The sequence below is a fragment of the Episyrphus balteatus genome, chromosome 2, assembly GCF_945859705.1.
Source record: "Episyrphus balteatus chromosome 2, idEpiBalt1.1, whole genome shotgun sequence".
Lineage (NCBI taxonomy): Eukaryota > Metazoa > Arthropoda > Insecta > Diptera > Syrphidae > Episyrphus > Episyrphus balteatus.
In genome coordinates this window covers 33,642,025-33,660,558 of record NC_079135.1, presented here as the reverse complement: position 1 = coordinate 33,660,558, position 18,534 = coordinate 33,642,025, and the positions used below count along the sequence as shown (strand labels likewise).

Here is an 18,534-nt window from a genome sequence, read left to right as displayed (position 1 = left end):
TATGGCATCCGAGGAAGCTATTTCAATTTTTTTGTAACAATATTTAAATGAAATTCGGACAGGAGCAGGAAGAATATAAAATATTGTTTATCGAATGTACAATATTTTCCCGAAGGGAGAGATGTACCAATTTTATATTATTTTTTTGTCTTTTTTCTCTTATTTTTATTAAACATCGAGACAATATTACTACATATTATGTATGTGTGTATGTATTTTGTATATGTAAAGCTATTGATACATTGATTGTCATACAAAATAAAGACATTATTCAAACAAATGTAGGTAAAATAACAAAAAAAAAAAAAAAAAAAAGAAACAGATAGAATAGAATTGACATTTTTATCTATAAAATTGTTTTAGCTATCGATAGCGTTTTGGGACAGGGACGATATTTTATTATCAACAGGACATAGCAATACTGCATCGATTTTTTTTTTGTCATTTTTAAATTAAACATATTGACTTGATGAAAAAAAAAAATATGCGATATGAACAGCCATTAGGTGATTTGCTTTTGTAAATTAAACAATAAAAATGTCAATGTTTGTCATTTTTGTGTCATTTAAAAATCAAGCCTTACAACAGTGTTTTGTATTTTTCGTCCTTTCTAATAAATTTTATTTAAAAAAATCATTTAAAATTTTAGCGGACTTTATTTAAAAGAAAATGATAAAGTGGTGACAAATAAATACAAAAATGTATTATTATTTTGAAGACCTCTTTATTTTATTTTTGTATTTAATAATAAAAGTCAAATAAATATTCGACCTTAACGAGTTTCAGTTTGGATTAGAAAAGCCCATTATACCAATTTCTGACGATTACCTGAAGCTTAAATAATGATAAAAAAAAAAAAAAGAAATAAAAATAAAAATAAGATGGGCCAAAATCTTTCCAATTGACTGCAAAGCCCCCAACTTTCAAGTTGACAAATAACAATATGGTATCAAATACATTGGCTCGACCCCCTTCTTCCTTCACATACACAATCAACAATCAATGTCTTTATCATGCCAATTTGAGTGCCAGCACTTAAATACAAACAAAAATAATATTAAAAGGTTTTACTGTGTCGCATGAATATGCTCTAATGGTAAGTTTTATTTTTTTTTTTCTTAAAAGCTTCATCTTTTTAAGAAAGCCAATAAAGTCAAACCGTTTTCTTTTGTCTTGCTCATAAACGACCGTATAAAAAATTTGTTTAAAAATAAAAACAGAACCTCGAAAACAGACAAAATTACGTTTTTTTTTGGCATTTTCTAATGGTAATATTTCAAAAAAAAACGGAGGCCAATTAAAATTTTCAGACTTCAGATTTATTTTCAGCACATCAAAAACCTATAGAAAAGTATATTTTGGTTCTTGTGGCAGAAAAAAAGTTGATTTCTATGTTGACCAGTGTTATTTCAGAGAAAAATCTAAAAGCACTTTCAAACCGTGTTCTAAAGGGTTTTCAGTTGAGATTGCTTGTAGTGGGTGGCGTCTAAGTCGCGTCTATTTCGTGTTTAAGTAGCGCCTTGGTCGCGTATAGTCGCGTCTAGGTTTCGTATATGTTGCGTCTACTGTGCAGCATGAAGTTAAAGGATGCTATTAAATTATGTTCTCGTTCTTAGTAATACCTACTTTCTTTCAAAAAACCACTTTAATATCAGTTTGTTGGTCCGAAACTTGATATTATTTTTTTCATTAACCCAATACTTGTCTCTTACAAAACAAAACTTAAAATTACTCAAACAGCATAAAGTATAAAAGAATGCTTTTTGCAAAAGAAAGTCTTGCGATCCGAATTGAAATTACTTCAAATACTTCCCCCACGCCATCTACTATAAATAGCCAATGAGATGGAATTACATCAATTTTCCTCTTTCTTTTTTCTGCACAAAGAAAAACAAAAAATTGAAGAAGGAGGATAAATAAAGTAGGTACCAAACTCGTATTGCTGCTGAGAGGCTGGTACCCATAAAGGACTTTGCAAAAAAAAAAAAGTAAAATATACGAGGCACCCACCTCTTACCACTTAGTTGTAAAATAAAGAAACAAATTTAGAACTCCCCATGATTCTATATCAGAACTTCCCCCACCACTTCAATAAAAATAAACAAAAAAAACGGAAAACATTGCGGAAACTTACTGAAGCGATACTTCTGTGATATTGCGTACTTCAACTTAATATCGTGAATACAATAAAAAGGATCCTTGTTCAACATTATACAGCAACATACGCCATAGTAATAGCCATTCGCCATGGCAAAGGTCAAATCGAATCGAATCCAATAGAATGGAATCGAAACCGACATTCATTTAAGTCACGTATACAACAAATAACTTCCACCAAAAAAAAGAAGGTAAATATCGAAACGTAAGCATTTCGGCCAATATAACCGGATATCGGAGTAGGTATGTACTCGTACCCTTACCCATCATCCATCCTTGATCGAAAATAATAACAACAACAAAACATGAAGAAAACTATCAACGAAAAACTAAGGAAGGACTTTGTCAAGGACTTTGTTCTTACTTTGTTCTTACTTTGTTCCATCGACATCGCCGCCGCCGCTTACAACACCATCCCTTATGAAATCCGCTTTTCTCGATGCTGCATATATGTGAATAAGAATCACCCTGCTGGCCGATAGTCGAACGTTGTACCCGTACACATACCCGCACTTGACTCCATCGTCATCGTGCTTGATGTTATTCGTGCTACTCGGATACGGGTTTCGATTACAAGCAATCAAAGTTTTCCAAAACTCTCAATTAGTATCCGCAATAGAGTTCCTAAGTAGGTTCTCGTTTGGTTTTTGCGGTCCTGGTGGTCCTTTATTGCCTGACCGTCAGAACCGACAAAACCCGACCACCCATCAGGAAGGAAGTATGTGTGTGTTATCCTTCCCTAAAATAAAAAGGAGAGGCGATATGGTCTTGAGTTTCAAGTAGAGTAATATCAAGGAACAATGCAATGCAATATTCTGGAAAACTTATTTTATTCTTCTTATTGTTTTTGTTCGGTCAAACAAAAACAAAAACTGTCGGAAATATTTCTCGGCAATTCCTTGTTAAAATTCCAGAAATGTTTTATAGAAGATTGAAGAGCCTCCAGGGGTGTAGTGTGAGCGTGAGTGCTGCTCTATGAATATGGGTCTGGTTAAGCTAAGTGGAAGCAAATAACCGAAAAAAAGTATTTTACTGAGTTTTTGGCCATGAATGTGTGTGACATGTTTAATTGTGGAAATAAAGTTTTGTGTGGTTTCCGGAAAGAGAGAGACAGAGAGAGAGCAGTAGCTGATGACTGTGAGAGATGATGAGGAAAAGTTCAGTGGGTGGTGGTATTTATTTGCAGCTGCTATTAGGTGGTTATATAAAAAGATTGCCTAACTCAGAGGAAGCAACTTCTTATCATTTTAATTTCGAACGAATGAAGAGTACCAACTTTGAATGTTGTATTGGTTAGTCTTCAACTGATTTATCACATCGGAAACATTTGAAAGCTGTGAGTAGAAAAAAAAAAATAAAAATATAAAACAGCATGAGGAAGAACCTAATTAAATATATTGTGACACGAACTTAATGGATTAAGATGTACTATGAACAAAAAACCGACATAAACTCGAAACTTCCGGAATTATATTGTTTAAAATTTTCTTCTTTGTTTGTTTTTAATATACACCACTCAATTTGGTATTATTAAGGACTTATTTTTCGTACAGCAAGTTGGGAGTTTTTTTTTTTTTTTTTGAAGAAATATACTGTTGTTTTTTAAATTCTTGGATTTTTAATTGGGTCACAACACTGTGACTGATTCGGAGGAAAAGTCAACATTTCTTCTGAGAAATCATCAGTCATCAATAGCAGCTCTTTGTGCAAAATATCATTATTATGCAAATTTTGTTTCTTCAGCTGAACTTATCAGGAGTTCTGACAAGAATCTGTCTTTATGACAACACAATCATTCTCCGGAGGAATATTGTTAAATGGTGTGCAAATGATTTTTTGTTTTTATGTATGTATATCAAAGTCGAAGAAATAATTGATTTTGTATTGTTTCTTCTTTTGCGGCGGCCGGCGGTGAGTCATGAAAATTTACAAGAATATCAAAGGGATTATGACGCGATCGCCATCTCCGAGACTGACAACTGGGCAGCAGGGCTGTCGTTTCAGCTTAAGATTTGGAAGTACTTTAGTATTTAAACATAAAGTACGCCACAGTAAGGCAAAAAATAAAAAAATAAAACACAAAACACGTGGCAAGTTGCATGTTTCATGTCAGGGAAGTCAGATTGTTGTGGGTTATCAAAAAATTTCCTAAGATCACCATAAGCAGAAATTGTTAAAAAATTACGCTGTTTGATTTTTTTAATAAAAATATAAAACAAAAATAATAAAAAATTAAAAATATCAAATGAAATTCACTTGCATAATTATACTGAGTGAGAAGTATAACTTAATTCGCGTGTTTTTTTTTTGTATTAAAAAAAAACAAGGAAATTTTTTCTCATTCTTTTTTATTATTAAAGAAATTTTCTTTCTTCCCTCATCATAAATATAAAAATGATGATATAATTGTCTCTATTATTTGTTTCAAAAATTGTAAAATCATATCGTCAATCAAATTTTGTTAGTAGGTAATCGAATTATTTATTTTCAAAACATGATTGGTCCATTTTTGCCAAATCCATTTTGCCAAATTCGTTTTTGTAACGTCTCCATGTATATCCGGTTTACATATATTTTTTACTATCAAACACCTGGACTTATCATCTTTTGAAAATTAACAGCAGCTTCTTTATGTGTAGAGTATTGTCACAAAATCTTAAGTTTAAGGCGCCATCCAAGTGAAATAAGTAGGTACTCTGAACACTGTATTTTAATCTTAATACAGGGGCGTACACTCCTTTGGGGCAAGAGGGGCGGTGCCCCGGGGCTCCCGACCGACCCCAGGGCCCCCACTGGAAACAATGCAGAGAAGGAAACTGTTAGTATAAATTGAGTTACGAAGTTACCAGGGAGACAAATTATGTCATTCAGTGTAATGTATAATGCATTGGTAGCCACACAATATATGTATATTGATTTTAAAAAAAGGTTACCCCAGGGGCCCCAAAAAAAATAAACTGCTTTTTTAAAAGAAAAATTATAATTTTATCATAGGGCCCCAAAAAATATTACTTGAAAAATATTTGCCACCACAAATAATACATTAGGAGCCCCAAAAAAGCAAAAAAATATTATTTGAGGATCCTCAAAAGTGGTTAAAAACAATCAAATGGAAAATTAAATATAAATTCAGGGGCCCCAACATAAATACATCAGGGCCCAAAATAAAAACATTACGTTATTGGTGGTATTCCAAATATTACTTCAGAACAGAGGCCCCAATACCTATTAATTCTTGGCTCCAAAAAAATTGTATTATATTTTAGGGGCCTCTAAGCACTTAATTTTGGGGCTCTAAAAATAATTTTTCAGAGGCCCCAAAATAAAAAAAATTATTCCTGATGATGGAAAGTAAAATATGTATTTATTACTTCAGAACACAGGCCCCAAGAACTATCAATTCTTAGCTAAAAAATTTTATTTTAGGGGTCTCTAAATATTTAATTTTGGGGGCTCCTAGTACAAGTGTTTACTACTTTTATGAGAGACATTTTAAGTAAGTATAGCAAAGTGCATTACGAACATATTAAAACATTAAAATAAACCTAAAAATAAATAAGTCATACAAAAAAAAACGTATGGCGTATACGTAATTTTTTTTTGTAACTAAGGTTCCCCCAAATATCAAAGGGGCCCCAAAGTTTAGTCTTACCCCCAGGCCCCGGCGACTCAACGTACGCCAGTGATCTTAAATATAATGGTTTAATAGACTGAGGCTTAAAAAAATGTAGATATTCCTAATATAATACAATTTTCATCTAATATTAAAGCTCTTTTCCAACTTTCAGTTTTTCATTTTGCAAAGTTGTCGACATAAATGTAGGTACATCATTAACGATTGAACAGATGCGTAGAAGGTTACATGAGCTCAAGTACCTACCATCAAACAAGAAGTTTAAAATCAAAAGAAAATTTAAAAAATATTAGAAAAAACATAAAAAATAGCGGGCTGCTTAGGATTCAAACAACAGACCTCTGGTGTTAAACACAAATCGTTCAACGGTTTTAAACCCTGGGCTGCTGACTCTTGACCTCATATGACTTTGATTTACAGATATGAGTTCACAGTGAACAGGCCTATGCATATAGGAAATAAATTGCACGACTGGGGTCGCACGTACTTGCTCTTATGCTTAAAGTAACTATAATGTTAAAGCTTTTTATTCAAGAAATTTAAAATTCGATATTTTGAAGAAATTTCATAAGTAGTATAAAAAAATTAAATCTGTTTTTATAATTAATAAAACTCCGTTTTAAAATATCTTAAAAAAAAAAACAAATATTCCATTTTATTTCTCGTATAAAAAGGTATTTTTAGAAAAAAAATTTTGAAAATTGTAGGAGCCGTTTTTTAAAAAAATAATTTTTTATATATAAAATTTTTTTAACATTTTTCAAAAAAAAAGTTGGTATGCCATTTTGAAGAAATAATTAATTTACACATAAAAACTAAATTTCAAAATTTTTCATTGATCCGTTTTCAAAAAATTGATTTTTCAAAAAAAAATTTTGAAATATTTTTTAAAAAACCAAAAATGCGTTTTTTGAAAATTTTCTAAAATTTTAATATTATCTTTACTTACACACTTTTGTATAAAAATTTTCATTTAAATCGGGTTAATTTTGTACGAGGTATTCAGAAACGAAAAAAACCGTTCTATGACAGGTACCGTTAATAACGGTACAAAAAATATTTTTTTTATTTAAAAAGTTGGCCCTTATGTGTAGTATTACACATAAAAATTTTAATCAAAATCGTTAGAGCCGTTTTTGAAAAAAATTAACTTTTCTATTTCCGTTATATAGCAGGTACCGTTAGTTTTGGTCATAAAAAAAAAATTTCAATTTCCCCTCTAGGGAATCACCAAAAACTGCTAACTACCAAGTTTGAAGAAAATCACTTCACTCGTTTAGGCTGCAGCTCCAGATAGAGACAGACGGACAGACAGACAGACAGACAGACAGACAGACAGACAGACAGAATTGCCGGACCCACTTTTTTGGCATTCTCCATCATCGTAATGTCATGTAAAATTGTTATCTCGAGTTCGATTTTTTTTACGAATCCTAAACTTGCCCTATAGTACCTATATCGCAAGTAAAAAAAATTACAAATTTTGTTTTTTCAGACTTTCGAAAAAAAATGCATTTTAAAAAGTTTACTCCAAATTCATCGAGTGATAGATCAACAGAAAGGTCTTTTCAAGCTCTATTCATATCTGAAAACCAAACGTTTCTAGGAGGTTTGGTTGCTCAGTTATTTGCATCCAAACATTCTTTTCTTGTTCCGAGGCCGATTTATGTAGAAACATATATTATGCGGACCAAAGTCTCAACAACAAGTTTTGTTTAAAGATATGAGTTCACAGTGAACAGGTAATAATATCACAAATTTATTTTTTTTTAGATTTTCGAACAAAATTCAAGGGGTAGATTAGATACCTATTGCCGGAAAAAAATGCATTGAGTGAGATTTTTAAAGAAATGTCTTTTTAAGCTTTATTCATAAATAAAGTCCAAGAGTGTCTTTGAGATCTGTGTTATATTTTATTTATATAAACAGGCTTTATTACTACATTATTTCTCATGGAACCCTGGCATCCGTTGGGGGATTTCGATTTTAAAGACAGGGATTTAACTATTTTAAAGACAAAATCTTCAATATCCAAGAATTTCCGAATGAAATTACAGTAAAAATCATGACTAGGAAATAATGGTTGCAATGAACCAAATTTTCTAAATCAAATAAATAAAATTAGTACAAGCTCACTAGAAGTAATAAGTAAAATAAAATGAATGATTTCAGTCAGAATGGTAGGTAGAGTAAAAAAGGTTGATGGATAATACAAATTGTGGCACTTTCCCTTATAGAAAATATTAAATTTTTTAAAACAAACGTAATTATAATATTAATTTAAGCTTCATAATAATAAAAGGCGAACAAAAAGATCATAAAATTAAAATGAATTTCGTAGGAAAAATATTTTCTGAAAAACAAAATTGATCCCCATTAAAATACATTTCTCTGAGGCGAATAATTTGTTTTTCTCTGGAATGTCCTTGCACAGAACATCCACAACCAATACATCTACACTTAATTTATATATACAAACATAAAGTATAAGTACAATGTTTTATATCTTCCTTTAAATTTTTTTATATATTTTTTTGTTAAAAATAAAAGAAAGAAAAAACAAAACAAAAAATAAAAATAAAATGATTGGACCAATTAAATTTAATTCACTTACCGTTTAAAGATATCACAAAAATGAGAAAACTCTCAAGAAATATCCTGGTTATATCCTTCACCATAACTACACTCAAATTTAACTGCAAATTGGAATTTCACGTAACTTTTACATTTTTTCTACATTCTTCGTCGTCAAGTTGAATAATTTGCGGAGATCGCCGAAGAAGAAGTCCTTGCTTTTGCTTGATGGTGATGCTCTGCTGTAAGTTGTTCTTTTTTTTTTTTTTTATTTTATTTTAATTCGCTTTTTGCCGTTGCTATATTGCTGTTATTCTGTTATTGTTGTTGTAATTGAGATGGTGCGATTAGTTATCTTAATTTTTGTTGTGTTGTATTTCTTGCGGTTATCTGCCGTTGAAAGTATTATATAGTATTATAATATAGTTCATTCAGCAGAGAGTTAAAACTTATCTGAGAGAGTATTTTGTGTGCTGCTTCTTTTGTGTCTGTGTGGTTGTTTTCGGAGAAGTTTCTCTACGGTTCAATGGAATATTTTGTCTGCAATGAGATAAAGGATAAAACTATTTTAATAAAAGATTCACGAGAATGCGATAAGGAACAGAACAAGAGTTAAAAGGGGATTTTCAGTTTTTGTGTGTTTTTGTGAAAATTCTTTGAGGAAAATCCTTCAATCAGACAAAACCAGGAATTAATTAGACAAGAGAAGAAGATGGACTGGGGTTTGAGTTTGGGAAATGTGATTTGATTAAATTTAAATTTTGATGAAATAATTTTATTGTCATAGGTAGTTCAAACAAAAATAAAGGAACCTTAAAGGGTTACCGAAATAAGTATAAAATATTGAAGGGTGAACATTTGCTTGAATATGCATCCTTAACTAGTAAGTATTTTAAGTTTTCTTCTTTTAGGAAGAGACGGAAATACAGGGTGTCCCAAAAGTAATGGATCAAACGAAATATGCTTATAGGCCAACTTAAGGGCTCTCAGAATTTGGTAACTTGTTCATCCCAAATAATAACGGTTTTCAATTTAATGCAATTTTTGTGAAATTTCGAAAAATCCCGACTTTGCAACAGTATTTTGCTTCCTCCGCTCATAATTGGTTTTTGTTTTTTACAACTCTTTCACTAAAACATTGCCTAATAATAAGAATTAATTAATTAATCAAAATATTTTTTATTTCATACGCCATTTCGCTGCAAATTAATTAACGGTTCCATGTTTTATAAAAACTCAATTTCTTACTTTTATTTCAGAGCAACATCCCGAAAAAAAAATGGAAGGTGTGTCACTGGTTTATTATTTTAAAAACTTGCCCTGTTATTGCAGTTTTCAAAAATGTATAAAAGTTTCCAAAATTGAAATTAGAACGAAAGATATTACAATTTGAGTGCTAAAAAACAGGGGTTTTCAGAGCAAAAAACAAACAAAAATCGAGGCTTTTATTCAAAAAGAAATAAACAAACAACAGTCGACAAAATTTGTTTATTTTTCTTTGTTATTTTTCTCTGGAAAGCCCTGTTTTTTTGCTTTTAAATTGTAATATCTTTCGTTCTAATTTCAACTTTGGAAATTTTTATACATTTTTGAAAACTGGATTTGATCCATTACTTTTGGGACACCCTGTATAAATATAAAAGAATCTAAAAAATTAGGAAATTTTTTTTAGTATAGTGCAGTAATAGTTTTGACTCGGAGGAAATATTAAAAAAAAAAAAAAAAAATTTCGTAGGTGGGAATTGTTGACAGACGTATTTTTATTCATAGCCTAAAAGTTTCGACAAATCTCATTTGCGATATTTCTACTATGTTTAAAAAAAAAGCATTGCTGCGTTCTCATAAATTTGCCCATATCTGGGAAGCTGTTAACAAATTAATATTTCTTAAAGAAATGTGTGGACCTTACCCACATTCTTATACATGTCCCTTAAGTTAGCAGAGCAAGGTGCTAGTTAAGTACCCGAAAACTAAATTATTTAGGTGGTAATTAAGAGCTCTACGAATCCAAAAAAAAAATTCAAACAATTTTTTTTTAAATAACTTTTTTTCTCTGATTTTTGAAAAAAAAATATTTTTTTTTTTTTGAAATTATATTGAATAATTAAGTGCTTGACTAATTTAACTTAAATACTCCATTTGCTGAAAAATTTTATGAAATTTTCCATTAAACAAAATATTTTCATTTTCCATACAAATCCATGTTCTGCCATCCTAAATTTTGTTTTGTTTAATAAAAATAAATTTTTTCGACCAAATTGGCCTTCAATAAATAATAAAGGCTTCTACTAATTTGAATTAAGTGTTCCATTTTCCGCAGAATTTTCCGAAATTTCATTTCATTTTCTGCTGCTGTCTTAAATTTCGTTTTTATCAAAAAATTCAACTTTTTTTTTGATAAAATTAGAGTTGAACAATTAAGTGCATGCCCAATTTGAGTTAAGTTCCCCATTTTCCGAGGAATTTTTCCGGATTTTTCATTAAAAAAAATATTCTCATTTTCCATACAAATTCGTGCTCTTCTAACTTTAATTTCGGTTTTTTTTTTTTTAATTCCAGTTTTTACGAGAAAATTCAACTTAAATAATAATTAAATGATCGACTTATTTGAACTAAGTGCTCCGTTTTATTTTCCAAACAAATTCGTGTTCTGCTGGCTTGAATTTTTATTTTCTCAAATAATTCATTTTTTTTCGAAAAATTCGAGTTGAATAATTAAGTGCACGAATAATTTGCGTTAAGTTCCCCATTTTCCGAGGAATTTTTCGGGATTCTTCAAAAACAAATATTCTCATTTTCGTGCTCTGTTAACTTTAATTTGGTTTTTTTTTTCAAAAAATTCCACTTTTTTATTATTGAAATTAGGAAGTTCTGGCTCATTTTTTTGTAAAATTTTGACACGCTATGGCTGTAAGTAATTAATTTGAGGAGTGCATTTCAATTTCGTAGAAGCAGTTTTTCATTACGAAATATACAGGGTGTCCCGGGATGAGAAAAGAAGATTTTGAGGGATGATTCTTGGGTATATTCTAAGAAAAAAATTGTTCTACAGTAACTCTCTATCTGAAAATTGATACCCTTTAGCGATGATTTAAGAAAACGCTTACTTTGGTATGTCTTTACTCATGTTAATGTTAATACTTATGATAAAAACTTTATTAATATCTTGATTTTTAGAAGAAATGCTATTAAGTACCTCATATATTAATTTTTAAATGGAATTATTTTTTTCTTTCCCATGATAATTTTTGACTTTGGGGCCAATTTTCTTCTATAAATGTGCTATAAACATAGTGTTTTATAAATTTATTCTTTTGAAGAACACAATAATGAACAAAAATGTTGGTCACAAGTTTGCCAGAAAACTTATAGATTTTATGATATTTGGGAAAACCTGCACCAGGTAAAATCTCTAAAAAATGTGTTTTTTTTTGCTTTAGTCAAAAATGGGTACGAATTAAAAATGTATTTTTGTAGTTTAAGTTTATTTAAGTTTAAGACCTAGTAACAACAATTATTTAAAAAGTTCTTCTTAATTTTAGCTCTATGGAATCTTCAGCAATTTGACTTACGTAAAACTTGTTAGCTCCATGATTTTTTCTCCACCCAAGTGACACAGAAAGTCGCAAGTTCATTCATAAACATACATAATGAATAATGATATTATATTTGTATCATCTTGTAATAACTCTTAGGCATAATTTCAGAACTCTATGTTTTTCTATTCCATAAATGACTAAATTCGGTCTTAGCATAAAATAATAACCTCGTTTATCAATCATTTAACCACATAAAATTGGTTTAGAAAAAATAAATTTAAATGGATTGCTAAGAACTAACGATAGAAAAATATAACCTTTCATGGAATATGTTACATGCCAATTCCTTAATTAGACTCATTCTTCTTTCTTAGAAAACAACATGATTGACAGCATGAATTTACATCTTTACTCAAAAAAAATCGATTTTTTTGTCTTTTTCTTTATCTGAAATTTCCAAACGATATTTCATTTCCAAAAAAAAGAAAAAAACCTTTTTTAATAATTTTCCTTTTCAGTAGGTACCTATATTTATATATCAGATTTCACTTAAAATCCCAAGGGCTAAGGACTCGAACAAAAAGATCACTTGAACGTATAGTTTTTCATGGAAAACCTTCCAAGATGATAAATAAAAGCGCTTTTTGACCTTTTTTTTTTTGCATAAAAATAGATAAAATCTTAAGCAAAATATAAAAATTATATTTCTTACCCCCCAAAAAAAGCTTTGGATATAAGTTATATTCGATTTACATATTAAAATTCTTGTTTGAATTTCACAATTTTGGGTCTACACCATAACAAAGTTATGTTTATTTGAGTCCTATAAGTTTTGAAGCATATAAAGGTTGATTCCGTATTTTTTTTTCTTTTAGATTTGCGATTGATTCACTTACATGGAAGCACAAAAAAAAAAAAAATATTCATGAATAATAAGAATCCCTATTTTTTATTATTTAAGATCCATAAATATATTTTTTATTACATAACACACCAAAGCTATTTTTTCATACATAAGCGCCAGATTTACGATGATTGTATAATATTCAATGATTAATTCGGAATTGAAATAAAAAATAAAAAAAAAAAAACAGGATACATCGTCATGAACTTATTTTAGATTTATAATGCATTTATTCCTTATCTATCTCTTATCTCGAGATGGATACACTATACTATACTTATCTTCATACGGTGGACTCTCTCTCCCTCAACTTGAAATAGTTTATTTCTCATGGATACACTTGAAAATATTTATATTTTTTTCGAACCAAAAAATAAACTTAAAAATAAGAAAGGATAAAGAAAAATAAAACTCCCCAGAAAGTAGGTATACACTTGAAGAAAAGTAAAGTAGGTATCCTGGAGTAAAAATCAACAAAAGAAAGGAATAAAAAAGAGCTAAAAGCAAAATATTGTTTTTACCTTTTTTTTTTTTCAAATTCAGATTTTTTGGAGAACTTAAGTACCATTTATCTTCATTCTTTTATTTTATTCGTTATCTCTCGCACAGGAAAGGAAAAGGGATATTATTTGTTCTGGATTTACAAAAAGAACTAAAACCCTTTTTTCCATTTAATGGGTATTTGTGCGGGCCTATATCAACTTTTGTTTAGACGACAACGATGACGACGACAACGATGACGATGACGAACGGAAAAGGATTGAGGAAAAAATAATACTTTGTCTTTTAAATCTTTGTTTACTTATTGAGAACGTTAAGGACTTAAGTTGGCTATGGAGCACTATACAGTAGGGGTTTGGACACTTTTTAATTGAAAAAATATCAAAAATCTTGAATTTATAGTTGAACTCATGTTGTTGACATAATTTAGAGCAATCGCACTGAAGTGACAATATTTAACAGGCTCTAGTTTTTTTTTTTTTTTAATATTATGATATTCATCCCGAAAGTAAAATAATAAAAAAAAATTAGAGATAAACAAAACAACATAAACGAAGTAAAACAGACGACTGGATCGCTGACTTTTTTATTTATAGTTAAAGTTGTTAAGAATTGTTGACTTATGTCTCGAATTATAGAACACTCAAATGATTTTTGTGTTTGAATTTGACTTCAATGAATAAAATATAAAAAAAAAACTGGTATTCCACAAGTCAATGTACCTGTAAGTTGGATTTTATCCGATTTCAATTGATAAAAAAATTTAAAAAAAAGATATAATTTATTTCTGCTTTTGACAAAAATATGTTTTCTTTCGACTAGCGGATTGATTTTCCGCTTTCCTATGTATGTAATATAAGTCATATGAAAAACAGATACAAATCATTTCGTAATCCATGAGTAGGATTCATTATAATGAATCTTAATAATTACACTGGTTAACAAGGGTTCTGTTGCGAAACAAAAATATAATTTGAAGGTTTTCGGTGTGCTGAATTCGAATCCGAAGTCAGAAAAAATTGATCAGCTCCCGTTTTTGAAATATTACCGTTAGAAAATGCAAAAAAACGTTTTTTTGACTACTTCGGACCTTATTCTTTAATACAAGGAAAATTGTTAGAAGATATTTAGTAACGGTTTCTATAAAAACTATTTTCCGTCTTTCAAGAACTTTTCAAATTTTCCGATATCTTTGTTATTGCCCGAGATATCTTAAAATGAAGTAAGTGGCTTTGGCTTCATATATCATAAAGGAGATAATGACGTTATAAAATTTGAATCGGTGATTGTTAAAACAACATAAGTGACAAATTTTTTGAAACCACTTTTATAACTGTTTTGCATTGCTTATGGGTAGAGCTAGCGTTGAGAGCAAAACCAATATGATTTGATATTTGGATCATATAAAATTTCGAGGTTAAAGTACGCATTTAGTGCTAAAACAACATATCTCTTCTGCCAATTTTGAAATTGAGTATTAAAACACCTTAAGTACTTCATATTAGTTTGTTTTTTTACATTCAACGCTGGAAAAACGAAGTAAGTAAACTGATGTTTCTTACAGTTTTTCGACGATTTAGTGTCAGTCAGTTGTTCGCGGTCATTCGAATGGTATTGCATCTTTCAAAATGTTCTTGTTAATAAATTAAATTGGTACCACATGAAAAAAACTATATCTTAGGAAAAAGTTTTACTATGAATTTTTCTCTGAATTTGGATTAAGAATGTAAGATATTGCAATATTAGTATTGGTAATGTATCTTGCAATGTGTGAAGGACATATTGAATTTAATTTTTATTTTGAATATAAAATATGATGCTCTGTTATTTTCCCTGAGCCATTAACTTCGACATTTTGCTCTAGAGTTTGCAAGCTATTAATACCAGCAAAGAATTGAAAATGCAAACTAAAAAAAAATCGTAAATCTTGTCTTAAAGGCTTCTAGCTTGGGTTCTATTGGTTTGATATTCAAAATCAAGGTCTTTAAACTCAGGGAAAATTACAAACCATCATATTTGTTACTTCAAATCAACATTAAAATTCAATGAAACAATCAATAAAAGGTGTTAAATGCAAAAATGCATTTTATACTATTTTGAAGTACCTATACGTCACAAGGATAAAACTTTTGCACAATATTAGTAAGACTTAACTACGTCAAAAAATAACAAATTCATTGCTGGCCGTGGAACTTTCACTTTCGCCTATTTGTTTCCAAGTAATTAAGTGGTTTTGACTCCCAACAAAACGTTGGGTGTTAAAACAACGTATAAAAAATATTTATTTTTTGTTAAATCTTCTTTGATAAAGATATTTTTTTAAAACTTTTAGTTAGTTTCAACTCCCAACAAGGCCTCTAAACCGAATTTAAAGCTAAAATTGTCAATGCGGCCGCGTCGTCAAAAATACAGAGTTTTTTGTCTCTCCTGAAAAAAAATAAAAATGTTACTTATGTTGTTTTAACAATCACCGATTCATTTATGAAATATGCAAACAACTAAGGATATCTCGAGAATTAAAAAAAAAGATATCGGAAAGATTTAAACAGATTTAAAAAGGTGGAAAATAGTTATTATAAAAACCGTTACTAAATATGCTCAAACAATTTAACTTATATAAAAGAATAACGCCCGAAGTATTGCATTTTCTAACGGTAATATTTCAAAAACAGGAGCTGATTAATTTTTTCTGACTACGGATTCGAGTTCAGCGCACCGAAAACCTTCAGAAAAGTATTTTTTTGTTCCGGCAACAAAATAAAAGTTTAATTTTGTTAACCAGTGTTATTAATGTTCGTAAGAGTTTTTTTTTTTTTTTTTTAGGTACACCGGGGTGTATACGTACTTTTTTTTTAAATTTAAATCTACTTTTCTTTAATTTAAAAAAGAAAGCAGACTTCGATTTGTAAAATATTTTAATTAAAAATTGTGAAATGTAATTGAAAAAAAAAACAAACATTCTTCGTGCATTTCATTAAACACAAAATCGTATTTTTGAGTTTAATCAAATGCATTATTGGGTCACAAAATATTTGTCCTTAGAAATAAGATAAGAACCGTGTTTAAATTTTTTAGAACTTAAGAACAAAATTGTTTAATACAAATTCGAATATGTAAAAATGAAAAAATAATATTCAACGAAAAAAAAAAAAACAACTTTATAAAAAAATTGATTTCTTTTCCTAACATTTTTTTACTTTTCGATACAAAATTTGGGAACAGAGGTTGTTCCAAAATTCTGTATCTCAATACAAAAACTTGTATGAATATAATTCTGTATTCCAGTATTCCGTTTTTTTTTTTTTTTTATAATTTTGGAATCCGAATTTTTGGCAATACAGAATTTCGATATCAAGCCAAAAAACAAAATTTCGAAATCTTAGAAGTTGTTTTTGTTTTTAATCAATTTTTCTGAAAATTCTGAAAATAGTAATTTGCTAGTATGTTTCATAAATCACCCGAAACTAAAGCTCCGCTGATTAAAAAATTGATTTAAAAAAAAAAAAAAAAACAATTTAAATTTTAACAGTTTATTTTTTTAATTTTCATTTTGACTGAAGCATTTTACTTTTTCCATTAAAAAGTGATTTTTTTTTTCTAAACATTAGATTGCGAATGTTTTTCATCAAAATTGTTAAACCCATTTTTGAGAAAATTAAACCTTTTCAAAATTGGGTATATGACAGCTACCATTAAATGTTAAACACTAAGTTTTAATTTTAAAATGCTACCCGTTTAAGCTCTTTGTCTAGGCCTACAGTATCTAGGCCAATCTTAAATATTTCAATGAATGTTTCAAATAGATTTTTCAGTTCAGTTAAAATACTTTTTTTTTTAAAGATAAACCAATAAGTGACCACCTAAACCCTAAAATTGTGACTACCAAAACAACTTTTGCGTTAAAAAACAGTAATTTCACGCATTTAGTTTAGTATTTACATGAAGTACATAAATAAATTATTAGATATAAGTTTGCTCATTGACACATATAAAAACAAAATAAGTGCTCAATTCAGTACACAGAAGTATAAAATGACCTTCACCGTAATTGCAAAAGCATTACACTGCAAATATTGGATGCCTCCGCGACCACTTCATCAATCACAAAAAGTATGAGTTCACAGCTCACACTCCTCAAAAGCTTGCAATAAATAGTGTCAATGAAAATTTTTCTCTTAGCCACTATCAAAAGTGTCCTTCAGTATACCTTAAGTCTTCTCAAGAAAAAAAAAAAATCTTATTTCCTACTCCCACTCCAGCCATCCTAGGTCCTAATAAAAAAAACACACAATCTAGCCATTCTATAATTCAAAATTTTTCTTTAACAAAAGCTTCCCAAGGGCCAATTTGTCATCAGGAACGAAGTCATTTTAAAGCTTCTTATACGGTATTATCCCATCTTTTGTCCTTTAAATGACAGCTTCTGTCACTGTCTTACTATCCACCGTAAAATATAATTGCCAACATCACGATGCGGTGTATCCCTCTTAAGGCTCTTTTTTCTCAATTTGTGTCAACATTTTCCTGGATTATCAACCTACGCTACGCAAAGAATAAAAAAAAAAGGTAGAAAAATTCCCCTACTGTCCCAGTCACCTGTCTGCAGCAACAACAACAACAACTGTGAACGAATTTTATTGAAATTTTTATTCAAGTTTCCATTAAATTTTCATTAAGTATATGTCCTTTATTTTTTATTGTGCTAAGTAATATGAGAATTTGTATCCTGTGCATATACTTGACAGGAAAAACAGAAAAAAAAAAACCAAATTGAAGACAAACATTTCCCACCAGACCACTTGAGTTTAAAAATAAAATTACTTTGCAATTATTCTTTGGTCAGCCAAATTATTTTTGGTTAAAGTTGGACTAGAGCTTAAAAGGTCAAACGCTTAAAGTGACACTCATCACTTGAAATTGGTTGCGGTTTGGGAGAGATGAAGATGAGTGAGTTTAAAAAAAAAACGAACACACATTTACTTTTAACTTATGACGTTTGTTCTTCCCGACAGGCAACATCTGGATTTGGCAGGATGATGAGGTTGAATTTTTTTGTTTTTTATTCACGCAGCCACGATTTTTTATTTTGGTAACTTTTCAACTTTGTTTGGTATGAAAGAGTGTATCATCTCTCAACTCATCTCGACCTTGTGTGCTTTTATCAGTTTGAGGATTTTTCATTCATTGTTTCCCTAAGGGCGTATATAAGAAAAAAAAAACATTTT

The 18,534-nt window shown here is 29.6% G+C and overlaps 1 protein-coding gene across 7 annotated transcripts in view; it reads right to left on the bottom strand.

Annotated features, from left to right (window-relative positions):
* LOC129909194 (protein sidekick-like) overlaps positions 1 to 18,534 on the bottom strand; it is a 174,114-nt gene that overhangs the window by 124,401 nt on the left and 31,179 nt on the right. For all 7 annotated transcript variants that reach the window (XM_055986221.1, XM_055986220.1, XM_055986219.1 and 4 more), the window contains exons 2-3: positions 8,815 to 8,905; positions 8,406 to 8,755 (exon numbers count right to left, since the gene is read on the bottom strand). In XM_055986221.1, the coding sequence (XP_055842196.1) occupies positions 8,406 to 8,469 (64 nt within the window). In that variant the 5' untranslated portion in view covers positions 8,470 to 8,755; positions 8,815 to 8,905. The remainder of the gene's footprint in view (positions 1 to 8,405; positions 8,756 to 8,814; positions 8,906 to 18,534) is intronic.